This window comes from Triturus cristatus, chromosome 7 (genome assembly GCF_964204655.1).
Source record: "Triturus cristatus chromosome 7, aTriCri1.1, whole genome shotgun sequence".
Taxonomy (NCBI): domain Eukaryota; kingdom Metazoa; phylum Chordata; class Amphibia; order Caudata; family Salamandridae; genus Triturus; species Triturus cristatus.
This window is the reverse complement of record NC_140590.1, coordinates 931661807-931680938: the sequence shown is the minus strand read 5'-3', so window position 1 is coordinate 931680938 and position 19132 is coordinate 931661807. Positions and strand designations below refer to the sequence as shown.

General features: G+C 44.7%; 1 protein-coding gene across 3 annotated transcripts in view; it reads right to left on the bottom strand.

The window, feature by feature from the left end:
* Nucleotides 1–19132, bottom strand: part of SLC23A1 (solute carrier family 23 member 1) — a 473358-nt gene that overhangs the window by 71387 nt on the left and 382839 nt on the right. For all 3 annotated transcript variants that reach the window (XM_085617881.1, XM_085617882.1, XM_085617880.1), the window contains 3 exons: nt 11520–11701; nt 3631–3751; nt 3384–3540 (listed from right to left, as the gene is read on the bottom strand). In XM_085617881.1, the coding sequence (XP_085474007.1) occupies nt 3384–3540; nt 3631–3751; nt 11520–11701 (460 nt within the window). The remainder of the gene's footprint in view (nt 1–3383; nt 3541–3630; nt 3752–11519; nt 11702–19132) is intronic.

The following is a 19132-nucleotide window of genomic DNA, read 5'->3' as shown; positions in this document are numbered from 1 at the left end:
GCCTTTTAAGATAAGACCACTGCAATGCAGCAAGGATAAGGGCCACTTGGCTGGTTACACATGAACACATATGCATACGTGTGTGCACATGTGTGTGCTCTGTGTGTGGAAGACAACTATTGTGCGAAGCCCGGTTACTGCGCACAGGTAGCCTAGCACAGTGGGGACTCTGCAGGATTAGATATTGACCTGGGGTAGGTCTTATAATGTTAGTATACACTAATGGGGAAAGTCAGTGTGCTTTACTGTTTTGTCTGTAGTGACACTTTATTACCCACATAGAGAGGGTACTGCCTTAGAAGGCAATTTTGCCTGCCTTTGACCTGCAGCGACCAGGGACATATCAAATTGGGATGTAAACTGTGCTGGAAAATAAATTCTACAAGTTCAACAAAGATATCTGTACAATTGATGGGTCAACCAGAATTGTCATATTTCTCTGGCTCAGCTCATGATCAGAGCTCAGGCCTTTTGTCACCCTGCTGTGCCGCGTTACTTACATTTCTCTCCAGCAGCAGGAACAAAGCTTTCCACACAATACAAAGGGATCAATTAGCCGTGCTTCACTCAGTTCCTGAGGAGGAAAGGGGTGGGGCGTAATGATCTGCGTCAATCAATCAGCAGTCACATTGTACCAGGGATGGGCCTGCCCAAGCCTACTGAACAAAGATGGGCACCCAGACCTCCAGAGCCAACACAGGAAGGGGCTCTCCTTTGTAAATCTAGTGAGAAAGGCACAGGCAGTGATGTCAGTGAGAGTGAGGGATGGAGCTGAGGCCCCAGAGAAGATGTGACTAGTGACTCCTGGATGATGCCATCTTGAACTGCCCGAGCATGTTATGCAGGAGGGATACTACAGTAGGGACAGAGGTGGAGAACCTTTACAAACTCTTGCACAAGGGGGAGACTGTCTTGCCTGGTGATTTCTCTGCGCTTCACTGCTGGACCCTGGGACAGGAAGGAATACCCCCTGATTCCCACAAAGGACTAAGGACTCTGCCCATTTGACCTCAGGACCAGATGGTCTCCCTGAGGGCCAGTGAGGCTGGTTGCTTCACCCCCCCCCAGAGGACCAGTTAGGGGAAAGCCCTGGACATCTGCCCCCAGAAATCAAGACCAGGAGGAAGGCTGTCGCAGGGAACCAGGAGAATCAGCTCCCTGAGGACTACACCACTTTGGAGGTTTGCTGCAATTGCCACTGGTGGCTAGAGCATACCACCAGGAGTAAAATGATCCCAAGATGTCAAAATTGGCCTGAGTCATGGCATTTAAAAATCTGGAGATCTTTTGGGCAAAGAAGCACGTGGGCCTCTGCCGCTGTTTTATAGTCTACCCCCAGAGGGGACCAGAGCCTGGGGGTCAGAGCAGAGTTTATTATTTGCATGCATGGGCCACTCCCCAGACTCTTTTTCAGGCCTAGGGACCCCATCCTTTGGGCACATTGATAATGGAGAGGGATGAGACCCCATCCCTGACCCCCGAGCGCCGAAAGGACAGGGGGAGCACTGTTGTGTCCCCCCAGTGGTGGCAGGTCTGCCCCGCTTCCCATCCCTATGTCTGGGGAGAGCGGCTTGCCACCACCATGTGCACACCTGCCCACATGGCAGAGTCAGTATCCTATCTAAATAGACTCACTTGTGAGTGGGACAGAGAGCACCATCAGTGAGTCTTTTTGCCACCTCAGAAAGCCCCCAGAATTGTGGATCTTGAGATTGTTTATATCATAAGTTAGGAAAACTTGGGAAGGGTAGAGGCTGGGGAATGGCCGAGAGCCTTCCACTGCACCAGTGCAAATACTATAATCTAATCTGTGGTGTCTACTACTACTTGGAAATTGAAGCACCACTGAATTTCGAACAAACAAGCAGAGACGGAGAGCCAGAATCTGCCGTCATTTGTGAAAGGATGGAGACCTCTTCTTGACCCTCTTGTATCCAAGCACTGGATGTCCGTGTCCAATTGTCAGGGAAGCTGTCCACAGGTAGTGGCAGGGACATCCTGAACAAGAAGTAGAACACCGCTGAACTTGATGAAGAGGACCTGGTGTCTGAGTCTTTCTGTGGGGAGTTGTGGTGGGGAGAGGCTGAGGCTTTGCCTGTTGCCCCATGGTAATCAAGACTGTCTGTGACTCTCAGGAGGGTGAACAAAGGCCCTCCTGCATGCAGCCTCCTTGGAAATCTTAAAGTTGTGAAGACAAAAATTCAACACTTGGACAACTTTTGTTAATAGTATAATTGACCACTTTGTGTACAAGTTCACCGTTTACAAAATGCCTATGGGAATTACGCCAAGGATGATTTCTGAATACATATATGTACAATGGATAAATCAAGAAATGCAGTTTAAACATGACTCACAAAATATTAGTCTCATTTCACGGAGACTCACAACTAGAACACATTCCAAGTTATGTGTTCATAACGTTTTTGCAATATATAAAGCTACATTATGCATGCTGAGGTGCAATTTACCTGTCTCTAATGTATGCAAGATATGTGTAAGTGATACACACGCAAGTTCAATTTGATGTGTAAGGTGTTCAATATCAGAGTGGCATCAATGAAATAGCCAGCAAATGAAATGAAACTAGGTTAACAATCTTTTTAAAGACAAAAATAAATCAGTGGTACCTTTACAACAGTTATAGAAGACCAAACGAAACTGAAGCAGACCTGTTTAGTTCATATAGTACACCAGCTTAGTGAACAGTAACCTTTGCTTTTAAAAAACGAGACATATGTTGGTATTTAGGTACTTTACATATCAAACTAGCAGCTGAATTTTGAACCAGTTGAAGCAGCTTCAATGATTTTGGGGGGCAGACAGCAGTCAGGCGTTCACGACATCACAAGGGGACTGAATGATGGCATTAATGACCATGTGCTGACTGCTGTCCAGGAATTATAGGATGTTCACAAATCTTTTTAGATGAGAAAAGCAAATGCTCAAATACTTGACATCTTTGTTACATGAGGACTAAATGTGAGACTGGCATCAAGGCAGATACCTAAATTATGGTCAGTAGAAGAAGGAAGAGAACAAGGGCCCCTAACAGGGAACCCTAGCAGTGAATCAGAAGTTGTGGAGCCAACTGGCACCATCGACCGGTCGGTCTTGGATGGATTTAGCTTCAGAAAATTCTTAGATGTCCACTAAGTGTGTATTGAAACCAGTTGGGAAAGCCTTAGAGAAGATAGGCTTCAGGTGGTCATGTCCAAGTCAGGGTCATATCCGGAGAGGGATGCAGATCAGCATTAGGCATCTTAGAAATTTAAATTACATGTAGCGTGTAAAGGATATGTAGAGTTCTATAAGATGTGGGGTGTGTAGGAGGTCAATCATATGATACATAAAAGCATTATATCAACATATAATGTACTTACAGGGATACGGAAAGCGAAACCATGGTGCACTTGACATTATTTCACCACGTGCATCTGTTCTTGCCTTATAGCCAGAAGCATTGGGATCACTCGGAAATACATTAGTAAGAGTCAAAATGTAGCAAAGGAGCCAGACCACCATGATGGCCATTATGATCTGTTAATAATAAGGGAACCATTAGTTACAGAGCACCCAACAGTATTTAACTATGACAATAAATAAAGAATAGTGAGTGAAATTATTTACCGGAAACATTTTGAAAATTTGTACTCTAAAGAGTTTGAATCCAGTGCCGCATTTATAGCCAGGTACGATTAAGGTCACGTTTCGCAAATACTGGGCGAAGAGAATGATCAAAACTAAAGACCTAAAACACACAAAAGATATGTTAGGCATTTTTATGAAAATAGTCTCCAATTTGAAGCATTCTTTTTGTTCAGACATATTCAATTCTTAAATAACCAAAGAATGTTGCCTGGATGTTATGCAGAGCATCTGCAGCGTATAATCTAGTAGTCCCAGAGCAGAGAGCACATTTCCAAAATACTTTAAGAGACCTAGTCATCTTAGAACAGAGAGCACATTTCTAAAATACTTTAGACCTAGTTATCCTAGAACAGAGAGCACATTTCTAAAATACTTTAAGAGTTCAGCGTATCAAACTTTGGTCCCTTTTCTGAGGGCAGAAACAAACTACCTCTTATTCAGGAAAACTGATTCTACAGATTTTTATTCAACTGAATGATAGTTTTTAGGTCTAGGAATTTTCTTTTTTAGATAGGTCAGTTCCTTTCCATCTGATTGGAGGCTGTGAATTGGTGTGTGTTTCTGTGTGGTTGTGGAGATCACAAATTTGAATCCTCAATTAAATGAGAAGATATGCTCACTTGTCATCCTAAAACCATCTCACCACTCCTCAAATAATGTTTGAAGTATATTTAACCTGAAAAGTAAAGGACCATTTGGTAGCCATTGTGAAATTCACAGAAGCTATTTGTTATTTAACGACATAGGGGCAAATTCACAAAGGCACATATAAGTATGTATGTATGAATGTATGTATATGGCATTTTTATATCATGAACCAAGACAAAAGATAGCTCTGTACAGAGTCAAAGACAAGTATAAAGTCAAAGAGTAATTTTTAACCCTTTTAAGTCTGCAGTCTTACGGTGTCCTGGCTGCGGGTGAGCCAAGAGTAGGAGCTTGTTTGCAAGATAAGCGCGGTGAAGTATTCCTTCTATAATAGTACTTTATGTACTCTTTAGTGCTTTTGTGAATGGCCCAATAGTCTGAAATATAAACGAGTGTGAACAATGTTTTTTATGTGTAGCAAAAGAGCGTGCATTAAAAAATGAAGCCACAGAAAGATGAATTTAGTATTAATTTAAAGATTAAGGGGCCAATTCACAAATGCATTTATGAGTATGTGAATGATTTCATAAGTTAGTGAAGTAATACTCAGTAGTTCTCCATCACATACTCATAAATGCCTTTCTTAATTGTCCCCATTATTTATTGTTTTATTGTTGACCCACTTCCAGGCAAAACAAGTGGGGCCCTATTCACAGTGATTGGTGTTTGAGTAGTTTTGGCGAACTTTTGTAGTAATCTTGGCAGAGTCATGAATTTCAATAGTAAGCTAGGAGTACTGTTAGAGAACTCCTATAATTCAGGGGTAAGCTAGTAGTAAGTCACAGCAAACTCTCTGTGTGTGGCCTATTTGTTTTTTATAAAAATTGCACATATCACCAATATAGCTATTCTTAAAAACACATTTGAGGGGACAAAAACATAATTGAAATATTTTTTTTAATGAGCTACTTCGCTTCTTTTAGTATAGAAATCAATGTCTTAATCAGACAAAATGGTCTTTCGGCTGTAGTACTTCAAATCAATTGAGCCTAAAGTTAACCACACAAACATGAATATCACCGGTCTTGCAGAGTCACATTTATACTTCATTGTGTATGGTGTCTGTAGTGATGCACAATGACCAAATGGGTCAGGCACTAGGACCGGCCTGGGTGGGGACCAGGGCAGGCGGAAAGGGAGGAGCAGAGGGCAAGGGAAGGCAGTTGGCCACCAGCCCGGGTTGAGGAAGGACGTGAATAAAGAAGCTGCACAAAGATGATCACGTGTCCGTGTCTCATTTGAATCCAGCGATACTACAACTGGCGACGAAGGTTCGTCGAGCTTCCAAGTGTGCGTGAAGTTAACAAGGAAACAGCGCGACGACAGAAGTGCCCACAGGGAGTCCACCCCGGCGGCAACGAATCCGGAGCTCGCCCCGCGTGTGGAGGCTGGAGCGTGAAGCCCAAGAAGCCAACCGGGAGCCCACCCCGGCGGTGACTGGCCCGGAGCTGCTCGCCCTGCGTGTGGGGCTGGAGCGCGATACGTAACGAGCCTACCGGGAGCCCACCCTGGCGGCGACTGGCCTGGTGCTGCTCGCGATATCTGAAGAGCCTACCGGGAGCCCACCCCGGCGGCAACAGCAAACAGTGCCCAAAAGTGAAGAAAATAACACTACTTGACGTGGTAGCGGTGCCCAGAAGCGGAGCCCCGGTGAGTGACATTGAGTAAAATTAAGCGCTAACGAGCGCGGGTCTCTGGCCACTTGAAAAGCCAAAATCTCGCTGTACACGAGATTCTCGCGGCAGCCATCTTAAAATCAGGCACGAGATTTGCCCGATCCCTTGTTAGGAACCATCAGCGGCCATCTTTAAGTCAGGCGGATGAGCCAAACAGTTACAAGCATTGATAAATGAAACAGAAGTAACAAACAAGCATTAGTAAATGCAATAGGATCAACGAACAAGCATTGGTAAATGCAACAGAAGTAACAAACAAGCATTAGTAAACGCAACAGGAACAACGAACAAGCGTTGGTAAATGCAACTGAGGTAACAAACAAACATTGGCAAAAGAAAAAGGAATAGCCAACAAACACTGGTAAAGGCAACAGAAGCAACAAACAAGCATTGGCAAAGACCAGAGAAGTAACAAACAACCATTGGTAAAAGCAACAGAGGCAACAAACCAGCACTGGCGAGTGCAACGAAACAAACAAACAAACACTGGCGAATAAAACAAGCGCAACAAACAAGCACTGGTGAGTGCAACGGAGAGCAAACGAAGTGGGTAACAGCAAATAACAGCTGAACAATGCCCGACCAAGCGCCCACAAGTATGTTTGGAGCCTCATTCCTGCGTCGCCCTGAGCCCCTCGTTCTTGAATCGAGCGGGGGCATGGGTCCGCGATGGCAAGAGTGGATAGAAGATTTCGAGGATTTCATGAAAGCGTCCAAGGTGACGGACCTTGAAGAACAACTGTTTGCCCTCAAGAACCTGATTGGCAAGGAATTCGGACGGATCATAAAAGAACTACCGGCTGAGTCCTCTGGTGCCTATGACAAAGTTCGCGAAGCACTAGATCACAAGTTCCTCCACAAACGGAACGTTGACTACGAGCAGTACACATTCAATCTGGCCGCGCAAGAGAAAGGTGAACAGATGGGGGTGTTCGTCACGCGGCTGAGACGACTGGCGAGATACTGTGATTTTGACAATTTCTCAACTGAAGACGCCCTTCGGCTGAGAGTCATAGAAGGATGCCTCTCTGAACCACTACGACGCAAATTGCTCAAGAAAAGCTACTCGCTGGAAGAGATAGAAGAGATGACGAGAGTAGAAGAACAAGCAGATGAACATGCGAAGAAAATAGAAGCCGGGAAAGGTGAGAGACGGGAGCAAGCATTCAGGATGCAGTTTCGGCCAATGCATGAAAGATCACCACCACAGAGGCGTTCCTCCAGGTCCAAGAGACAACACCACCAGTCAAGCAATGGACACAAAGGCAGACCACACCACAAGGAACGATCAGACAGACACCTCAAATGTTACAGATGCGGCTACGACTTCCCACATGCCGACGCATGCCCAGAACTAGGCCAACAATGCCGGAAGTGTGGTAGAGACAACCACTTTGAAAGCATGTGCGGGGCGGTACCTAAAGGTGATCAAAAAGGAAGACACCGGCAACATCAGACTTCAAGCAGTCGTCACCATGTCAGAGCAGTCCAGGATAGACGAGACTCATCCACTGGGTCGTCACAATCCAGCTGCCACTCATGCGGGACATATCAATCTCGACGGTCGTCATCAGGAGAATCTCAATCCACATCACCAATTTATCAAGACCGAAAGGAATACATTTATTGTGTAGCTGACCATGATTGGCTGAAAGAATACCAGCGATTGGACATCAGAATGGGGGCTCACCCCACCAAGTTCGTGCTAGACAGTGGGGCTTCACTAAACTACCTGCCCGTCACGGAATACCAACGAATGAAATCACCCCCCAAGCTGGACAACGCACATGTGCGAGTGTACACGTGGATGTCCAAAAAGCCACTAACGTGTCTAGGGAAATTTGCAACCGAACTGTCGTATCAAGATCGCACAATATCAGCATACATCCACGTCATCGAGGGACCTGAGGCCGACTGCCTCCTGAGCCTGGCCACCGCAGAACGACTGAAACTAATTGACATCTTATACCGAGTGGCTGACAAACAAGCTGTCATCCACAAGCAAGGAAAAGCTGCAAACCCGGCCGACTACACGTCCCGGCACCACATCACATCGAGCAAATCAGAACAATCAATAGCAGACGAATACATCCACTTCGCAGTGGACCAAGCGAGACTTCCGGCTGTTCCACTAGAAGCCATTTGTGAAGCGACGCAAACAGATGCCACCCTGCAAGAGGTGAAACGTCGGATCCAAACAAACAGCTGGAGACACACGCAAAGCAGTGAACAAAGCGACCAAGAAATAGCCACAAAAAGAGACTGGTTTCCAACACTAGACATGGTGGTAGAGACAACACTGAAAGACTACCCGCAATGCCAACTGGTGAGCAGTCCGGATCCTCCTGCACCACTACAAATGTCTCCGCTACCGGAGGGTGGTTGGCAACGCATTGCCACTGACTCCTTTGGGCCAATAAAATCGAACCAACATGTCCTGGTCATCATGGACGAGGACTGCAGATTCCCCATAGCACACCTGTGTTCATCAACGAAAGCATTGAGCACCAAGCCGATATCAGAGGAGGTCTTTGCTGCATGGGGCATTCCTCTAGTGGTGAAGTCAGACAACGGGCCTCCATTCAACAGCCATGACTTTACTGACTTTGTTCAACACCTCAATTTCAAGCACCGCAAGATCACACCATTATGGCCTCAGACCAATGGAATGGTTGAGCGCTTCATGGGCACGATAAAGAAAGCCATTCAGCAAGCAGAACTCACCGGTAAGAGCATCCAAATGGCCCTCAAAGAGGTACCATGAGCATACCGAAACACGCCCCACTCCACCACAGGCAAATGTCCTGCCACTCTCATGCTGGAACGCCCAGTGCGTACCAGACTACAAATGAAGACTAGGGCAGTGAACGAACAGTATCGTGACTGTGACCATGAGGAGCTGGCGGCCAGAGACAAAATAAAGAAAGAAAAGATGAGAGACTATGATGATGAACGGCGACGTGCTGCGCCCCCACAAATACAAGAAGGAGACTGGGTGCTTGCGCGACAAGAGCAGCCCCGGAAGACTGACTGGAAGTACCACGAGATTCCGCTGAAGGTGATACAACATAAGGGAACCATGATCTCTGCAGGGACTAACAGAAGAAGACTAACAAGGAGTGTCACGTACTTTAAAAAGTGCGGACCAAACATTAAGGAACTACTGACTGAACTGAAAATGGAGAAGAAAGAACCAGGGGCACTGCCCCCACACAGTCGGGCGGTGATAGAACTAGCTGACAAGAACGAGCGTGACAATGCTGAACTCCAGTCACGCTCCAGACGGGTCATCACAAAACTGTCCGCCTTACTGAGGAACTTTAAAGAGACGTTGCTGCAATATTACTACTTTGCTTTTATTTACAGAGGGGGGAGATGTAATGATGCACAATGACCAAACGGGTCAGGCACTAGGACCGGCCTGGGTGGGGACCAGGGCAGGCGGAAAGGGAGGAGCAGAGGGCAAGGGAAGGCAGTTGGCCACCAGCCCGGGTTGAGGAAGGACGTGAATAAAGAAGCTGCACAAAGATGATCACGTGTCCGTGTCTCATTTGAATCCAGCGATACTACAGTGTCTGATGTCTCAATTTTGGAAATCTCTTGTGCATGTCAAGTAATTTCTGTAAAAGGCAGTAGTTTGTGGAAGAAAACGGATACCACTATAGTTCGCGGGGCATCAGGAGAATACATTACTCCACAGGATAAACAGTTTCCCTGTAAAGAAAAAAAATAAGAAAGCTAAATGTGCATATATACAGTTTTGCATGATTTACTCATGCATATTTTCCACCTTGTGAAGAAGAATCTGCACCATGAACTTTGTCCAGTAGTGGTACTTCTGGAAATGTACGATCCACACTGACTTTTTTTGAACCCCTTAAAAAATAAGAACCCTATAAACTAAGAGTAAACCTAGGAGTAAACGTCTTGGAGTAGATTTCTGAATTTTGCCTGCCCCGCTTCATGCACTGGACCTGGAACAGTGAACTCCAGAAGATCATTAGATTTTCATTCTTCTTTCCAGTACCAATGTACTCTCTATGGCTGAAGTAAGTATTTTGAATTGCAGGACCTATTACTGTTGAGTAAGAGGTATTTCATCCTTATGGGGACTACTTTTCACTCAGTGGCGCTGGCACTGTTATTTTGATATTTATGGTTATTGCGTTCCTTTTTGGCAGTATGGCTGCATACAGTTGTGCAGTCAGACTGATTCATTTACACAACTGTACCATAAACAGGGCCACGGGAATTATGTGGCAATGGAGTACCAAGTTATGTGGCAAGGATTTATTGATATATTTTGAAGTATTACACAGCATGAACCAGACGCAATGAAGCATCAGAATGTTTTACATTATGAAGTGAGGGATGCATAAAAGATTTGTACATATTGTATTAACATCGTTTTGCAAACAATACGAGGAAGAAATTTAAAAGAAGGTATTTTGGTCATCTCGGTAGCCTAGCATCTTAAATACTTAAGTATCTCTTGAAGGGCGGATTGCATCCTGTCACAACTAGAAGTGCCGTCATAGTTGAGTAAATTATATGGCAAAAAAGCACAATTTAAAGGCAGGGATAGGCACATTATAAGAATAAAGGCAAACTGTGCAGCACGTTTTGAAGCATATTGCCAATTTGTGACTTTGTGATTTAAAATCTAGCCCTGCATCTGTTTCATTTGAGCTAGTAACAACATTCCGTTTATAAAACTTTCAAATAATGAGACAGTTGTATGTGTCAAGTAGTTGTGAGGTGGACTAGACAGTTCCAGTGAAGGAAAATATACAGCGAAAGAAAAAGCAGAAAAGCTGTAAGATGGAAATGTCCCGACCTAGGCCAACGCCTATATTTTGTGCACAGTTTCGATTTTCATTGAATTCTTAAAGAATTCCAGAATTGTTCTGAGGAACTGTTGCAGATTCAAGGACAATTTACATGTCAGCGGTATAATCAAGGCTTCTGCCGACCCTATGGCGTGTGGGGGGAGGGGGGGGGGAAGGGGGGAGGGGGTCACTATTCAGGGAGCTCCGTTTCAATCCAAGGCTATGAGTATCTGTGAGATAAGCGAGTCTGACATTGCAACTGGGGTGATGGAAAGTGTTTCGTCGTACAGATTCTTAAATACTTTTAGTGGCGCTTGTTCTATTCTGTCTAATGAATATGAGAGTATATCTTGTGTGTATTATCTGGAAAGCTAACCTCAGGGAAATAGTTTTAATGATTTTCTGCGAATACATAACCCATATAAAAAATAGTTAATACAAATTAATTACTGACAGTTTTTCTCAGTAATGTTAAGTGGTTGTGTAAGTATAAACCTGTGCAATTGTATTAACTTATTTGCCTAATTATAAGCTAGAGTTGTCAAATAGCTTGTAAAGTGGGCATTCCTTACTTCTTCTACTAATTCTTCAATCATTTTATGTATACCACCCTATTCAAAAGCTTTGGAAAGATTTATTTTAGTCTTCTGTGGTTCAGTGTGTTAACTTTCCATTCTATCTGAATGTATTTTGAAGTCACAGGTCCATGACTTACAGTATTGAAATGCCCCAGTGAGAGCCAGCTCTCTCCCCCGCTGCTTGGAAGACAGAGAGTCCAATGAGGGAGATGGTTGGGGTGACCGTCAGTGGCCCGATGTAACCGAGCAGAGCTCCCGGAAGTCCCACAAACCCGATGATCACTTCCACAATGCTGGACACGATGATGGCGCCTTGTATCTGGGATAAAATAGGAAAGAACAATGCTAATAAATAGCACTAAAACGTACATGAGTTAATATATTTAAACACACCAAGGAATATAAGCATTTATTTCACACGGTGCCTATTCATCTCTGGAGGGTGAGAGTGAGCGGGAAAAGAGTGATTCCAATGTGTCCTCGTGTGGTACACTCTTTTAACTTCAGGTTATAACATTGAACCTTACTTAGCAACATTTTTGATGTCCAGGCTATGCAATGCTCATGTTTATACCTGCCAGGTTGTGTGTAACTTATTTTTTGTGAGCATCTGTGAGTGTACATATATGTGAGAGTGAGCATGGGTGTGTTTGCATGTCAGTCTGACTGGTACGAATGGCTGCACAGGGGAAAGTGGGGCTGGAAATTAGGGAAACATGCTGACTCTTCCTGGCATAATGGTGCCTCAACTTTGACCTAGTGGGCATTCTTGGTAGCAATTTGTCTCTACCTGGCATAATGGTGGCCCAATCTTGATATAGTCTCAAATTAGGTTAATGGGCATCTGAACAACAAATTATTTGTCAACTCTCTCTCTCTTGGCTCTTTATTCAGGCTATGGCCTGCAGTTGTGAAAGGCTTTGGCCTGCAGTTGCGAATGTGGAGGTTTAGTTGATCCTCTCTGCGTGGTGGTCCTCAGTGAGCTTCAGATCTTTCTTGCACTCCACCTAACTTTTGTTAACTCATCCAGATACATCCCAACGGATTATGAAACTTTGTAAGGAGTACGTGGAGGACTACAAGGGTCCTACTGCTCATGTTCACACAAGATAATCAGTTCCACAGGTGAAACGCTTTTACTTTCCTCTTGACACGTTCATCAAGGCGAATAAACCACACACGCTCTCTGAGGGCTCTCTTGGTGGCTACAATGACATGATATTCTTTATGTGGGTGTTCAATGACTTGTTGTCTCAGGCTCTCAAGTATGACAATCCTCGAACCTCTTAGTCCAATGCTGTCTTGGTTGATGGAAAGTTCTTCCTGCACATTTTTGAATTTTTTATATTTAACTGCATTTGTGAGAGGTTGAGCATGTTTTCTCCATGATTGCTTTGTAATAAGATCCTTGAGGGTGAGCATGTCTCTGTCTGTGTTGGTAGCAGCAATGATCTGGTCAATGGATAGAGCTGCAGGGTTGCTAGACCTTATTATGAAGTTGATATATTCTTTTCCCACTTTAGACGTTGCATTATGACGCTGTAACGGCACTTGTGAGAAATAATCTGCAGAGTTTTGATCCATCCCTGGCTTATACACAATAGTGAAATCATACTCTTGCAATCGCAACACCCACCTCTCGATCAATGGGGCATTTTGGCTTTCAGGTTTCTGAAAATGGTGAGCAATGCCTGGTGATCAGTGACAAGGGTGAAGTGCTTTCCATACAGAAACACATGAAAATGTTCACACGCCCACACAACAGCCAGTCTCTCTTTTTTTTAGCTTAGAGTAGGCATGTTCAGTCTGAGATAGACTTTGTGTTGAGCAAGGATCCTGTCCAATCCCACCAGGGTTGCATCTACTATGATCTCAGTATGTACATTTGGATCGAAATAAGCCATTTCAGTTGCATGTTTTAAATGCATGTTTAATATTCTTGAAACTGCGGTCACATTCAGAGGACCATTGGAAGGGAATATTCTTCTTTATCAACTCTTGAAATGAGGCAATCACTGTGTCAAATAACTGGCCATGCCTAAGAAGGATCATAACATGGTTACATCTTGCGGGGGACAAGTGGATGGCAATGCTTATACCTTTTCAGGGTCGGGAGTCATTCCTCCTTCACAGAAAACATGCCTAAAGAATTTAAGTTTGGTTCTGTTAAACTCACACTTTTCTGCATTCAAGACTGAGACCTGCATCAGCGAGCAAACACTATACATGTGTAAGAGCTTTGTCATGCTCCATCCATGGGGCCCCAAACACTAGTATATCATCACTGTAGTTAAAAGCATGTGTGACAGGTTAAATGACTTGGCTAATGACATCCTGAAAGATTTCTGCAGCCGACGACACACCAAAATTGACTCTTTTGTATCTAAATAAACCAACATGAGTTGAAAAAGTAGTAATGCACCGACAGTTCTCTTGCAGCTCAAATTGATGGTACCCTTTGTTCAAATCAAAACGAGAGAACACTTTGGTGCCAATCAGCTGTGTAATCATGTCCCTTGTGTGTGGACCTAAATGTATTTCTTTCTTGATTGCCTTGTTCGCCTGCCGCATATCAACACAAATGTGTATGCACCTCCACTGTCCTTTTTTGGCACTACCACTATGGGTGAAACCCATGTCGTCGGACCAATAGAACGCTCGATGATGTCATGCTTTAATAATGTTTCTAGTTCTTTCTCAATGGCCTCCTGTAAATTAAAAGCAATCTGATGGTGTCGTCAAGCAACAGTATGAATGTTCTCATTAATGTGAAGTTGCACCTTCATTGTCTTGTGTTTCCCTAGTCCAAGAAATAATGACGTTAATTGACTTACTATCTCAGAATGTGCATTGAGGTTGTAGTTAATGGATAGCAGTCCCATTTCAACAGCAGTACTGAAACTGAGTAGACATGCACTCGACAAAGTACCTTGGAGGATATGGATTGGGGCTTTTATTGTCGTTTTCTTATGCCTCATGTTCACTACAAATGACCCTTGATTTTGCAATGGCGTGGCAGCTGCCCATGTATACACCATTGTTTTCTATGGTGTTAGACGTGGTCTCGGAGACAGTTCGTTATATTTTTCTGCTGGCATGATATTGATCGATGAACCACAGTCTATCAATCTCTCATTGACTTGTTTTTCTTTGCAAGCAGGCAATCCAACATGTGCACATCGTTCTACGGTCGACATCGTCATTGCACATCCATTTTTTTCACTGTTGCTCGATGATGACATTGAAGAGCCTTTGGAAGATGAATTTGGTGATGATCAACTTTGTTTAGTCTCTACTTGATGTTGCTGTTTGGCCTTGGGGGCATGGCTAGACTGCTTCTGGAACTTTCTGGCATCCATTTTTTCTTCTTGTCATGACGCACTTGGTTTCTCCTTTGCTCTGCAAACTGTTATGAAATGGTTTTCTTTCCCACAGCCTTTGCATGTGTGTCTGATGTGACGGAAGGACATTTACCTTCATGTGGAAACGAAAATCCACAGCAGAAGCACAATTTTATTTTCTTCAGAGACGTTGACTTGTGGGCCTCTATTCTGTGGTTTGGCTTACTTTTCATGATCAACGCTGATTCATTCTGGGCGGTTCCAGCTTTCATATCAGTAGCCTGTTTATCTGCCTGTTCATCACCTCTTGCAGCCATGAGTACCTTTTCTAGACTGAGCGTCTCTCTCAGCATGTGTCGTCTGACTGAATCAGATAGGCAACCATCGATGACTCTCAGATGCATGGCTTCTTCGTCATTGAATTCACTGAACTTGCAGTACTTGATGAGGGCATCAACCCTTTCAACAAACTCATCCATCGTTTCACCAGCTTGCTGTCTTGCTCTGTTGAAAATGTACATTTCGTAGATGACATTCGACATTGGATTGAATTTGGCTTCTAATGTTTCCTTGATTTGATGGTACTACACTTCATCAGTTTATTATATTTTATGTATCACTTCTTTCACTCCATCACCTGCAAGGTTCTTTAAGTATTTGATGATCTTTTTGTCATCTGCTTCTTCTAGAGTACACAGGCTGCTATGACAGGACTGGGACAAGTTTGAAAAGCTACGCTCTTTCATTTTTTTTATTTTTATTGATTTCCAATTAAGCGTACAAACTGCAAGGATGAGTGAAGCGATACATATGACAGTATAATAGCGTTTGACCTTAAAAGTGCTGCATCGGTCAACCCTATTGGAGATTTAGCAACGACAATAGTATGTACAATCATGGTTATCAATAACAGTGCAACAAAAAGTTTAAACGTGTTAGTGCTTGCTGTGTACTGATAAAAGTAGCTTAATGGACTGACACTATTGGTCGTGATAAGTTGTGTGCATTATTATGTGCAATCCTATTGTGGGCAATGAGGGCTGGGCCCAACCCGCCTGTTCAACGAGGTATGTTTGAGTGTGTTAGATCTGTGTGGGTGCAGGAATGGGACTGCACTGTATGCATATCCTAGAAAGGTAGTAGAGTGGTGGAAGAGAGAGGGGGTGGGGGGAAGTAGCGGATAATGGCATAGGTGCAGTCTCTGGGTAGTAGGACACCATCTGTCGGGGGTTAAATTGATCCTATGAAGACCCTGGGCTGGAGGGGGCATAGCCAAATTTGGATTCTATGAATGTTAGATATCGTTTTCCAATCCGGGCGGTTGGTGGGAGTAGGGTGCCCTGGGATGTTGCTATGTAGCAACTCATATTCGGCCACTAGTGCTCCACGACGATCTATATACGCCAGTCATGGATTGGAGGTGACGAGTGTGACTTTCAAGACATTGCCAGTCGGCGTTTTGTTAATCCTAGCGCACGTTCTATGAATTTATTAATGGTCTTACGCTGTATATTGCGTTTGGTGATGCCCAGTAGAAAGTGAGGGCCCTGCGCTGCAATCGATGTGTCTGTGGCTTCAGAGAGTGTGGCAGCCACCATTCTCCAATCCGCCGTCCGTTGGGGGCATGGTCAAACCATATGTATGAACGTAGCTTCTGGGTTGTGAGAACGAGAGCATAAATCTGAAGAAGTCTCATACATTTGTGCTAGCCTGTGGGGAGTAAGATATGTGTGATAAAGGTAGTTGAATTGAGTGTATTTTAGCCTGCCATTTGTAGATATTGTCTTCGGGGAGCCTATACAGTGCTCCCATTCTTTGTCGGTTAATGTGATTGATAATGCCTCATCCCAGTACTCCCTAAGTGTTAATAAGGAGGATCCGGCATCCAGTCTTTGAGAGGTATATAGCATGGTTATTGCCTGTTTCCCCACTCCATGTGTCAACACTGTGTGTAATAACTTGGATGTCTTAGGTTTGTCATGTTTGATGCCCCATGTCCTGTATAATTGACGAGTGAGTGACGCGTACACTAGGAATGAGCCTGGGGATATACAATAATCATCCACTAGTATTTCGAACTTGCATGAAGATGAGTCAACAAACAAGTCACCCCACGTATTGAGGCTTGCTGCTGACCATTCTGTCATTTCTGGGCGTGAAACTTAAGTGGTAGAGCCAGGGCTTACTCCTAGTGGTAGGTCAGGCGTAGGGTGGTGGCGACTATCTCACCTATAGATAACAGATCCAACAGTTACCAGACGTGGACATCAATACATTGCCTGGCTTCTTCGGGATCGTCGTTTCGGGGCCAAGTAGCCAGTTCAGCACCCAGATCCTAATTCGGCAGTATTGCGGCCTGTCAGCCATCGCATTGGCAATTGCAGCTGTGCTGCCGCGTAATAGTATTCGTGATTAGGTGCTTCCAGGCCTCCTTCCACGATTGGAGTGTAAAGCTTCATTACGGCAACTCTAATTCTGCCCTTACCCCATACTGAAGACGTTAATAGTGATTTCAAATTGCGGAACAGCTTATCAGAAAATGAGAAGGGCAGGGCAGTGAAGAGGTACAGCAACCTGGGTAGCAATAGCATTTTGGAGATGGCTATTCATCCCATGGGTGAGAGTGGCAGCTCCGTACAAAATAGCAAGGAGGAGCGAGCGTTAGTAATAGCCCTATCCAGGTTGCCGTAGATTAGATCTACTTGTGAGTGATATACTTGTACTCCCAGGTACTTGAAGGATTCCCAGGCCCAGTTGTGTGGGGAGTGTGGCAGAACAATGCACTGTCCAGGAGTCAGGGGTGTCATTGGGAACAGGAGCGTTTTCCCCCAGTTTACCCTGAGGCCGGAGATGCGCCCATAACGGTCCAGCAAGTCCATTAGATTGTGAAGTACTGTCTGATGGTCGCAAAGGTATATCAGTGCGTCATCTGCATGCAGTGAGATGATATGCCATTGGTTGTATGCTTTAATGCTCCAGGCGGGTGCCTGGAGGCGCAATTCACATGCCAAGGGTCCCATCGCTAAAGCGAAGATTATGGGTGATAGAGGGCAACCCTGCCTGGTGCCGCGCACTATAATGAATGGTTCAGAGATTATGCGGCATGTCGGCGCTGTATATAGAAGCCTGATCCACTGTAAAAACTGGGGGCCTATACCGTAACCTGCTAGCTCTCTCTGCAGGTATTCCCATCCAATTGTGTCAAAGTCCTATTCCATGTCTATAGGGCGATCCATGCCTGTTCCTTGGACTTGCGGGCCCAGTCTAATAGAAAGAATAGCCTGCGTAAGTTAAGGCTAGTGTTCCTATCTGGTACAAACCCATTCTGGTCTGAGTGTACCAGCAGTTGCGTCACTTCTGTCAGTCTATTAGCTAGTACCCGTCCCAGTATTTTGTAGTCTGTATTCAGGAGTGACAGGGGGCGGTACTAGCCCATCTGCAGCGGGTCCCTACTCAACTTTATGAGCACCACCAGTACAGCCTCTCGGAGTGAGGGTGGAAGCATGCCCTGCTGGTAAGCTTCTGTATATACACTGTGTAAATGAGGGACCAGGTGTGTGCAGAACGAAGTATAGAATTCTAGGGGCCACCCATCAGAACCCGGGGCCTTCCCCCTCGCCAGTTGTTGGATAGAGTCCATATTTTCGGTGTCTAATATGGGGGCTTCCAGGGCCATATAGTGATCCTGTGGGATCTGGGTAAGCGTCACTTGCTCTAAAAAGAGTTGCCGTTCCGCCGGATCATGTGGTTGTGAGGCACTGTGTATGGAGGTGTAATAGTGGAAGAAGGCTGAGTTAATTTCATCCTGTGTGTTAACAAGGCGGCCTTCCAGATTATGGATGGCAGTGATGGGTGTTGGAGTTAATTCAGACCTCAGCATCCACGCTAGTGTCCTGCCCATCTTGTCCCCTTCTGAGTGTCTCTCGGCTAAGTACTTTTTATAAACTAAACTTTAAAAAAGTTGGTCTAATGTTATTTTGTAGGACAGTCTAGCTTGGGCCAGTGTGGGTTATTGGGTAGCTGGCGCTCACAGTGTTGTATCTCTGTCTCCAGGGCATCCAAGTCTTTAGTGAGGGTCTGTTGGGCACTATATACTGCTTTGATTACATGTTCCCGCAGGACCGCCTAAACGCATCCCATTCCATCCCGTTGCTGGATGCCGAACCCTCATTTCGTTGGAAGTTTGATGTGATAGATTGTGTGAGGGAGGCTTGTAATGAGGCATCGCACAGTGCCTCCAAAGGTAAATGTCATGTAGGTATTTTAGGTTTATATTTCTCCCATGACAACTGTAGTTGTAGAGGGCTGTGGTATGATAAAGTGCGACCAAGATATTCTGCATGTGTACCTCTTGAGAGGGCCTCATGGGAACAGTATATAAGGTCTATACGTGTGAATAAGTCGTGTAG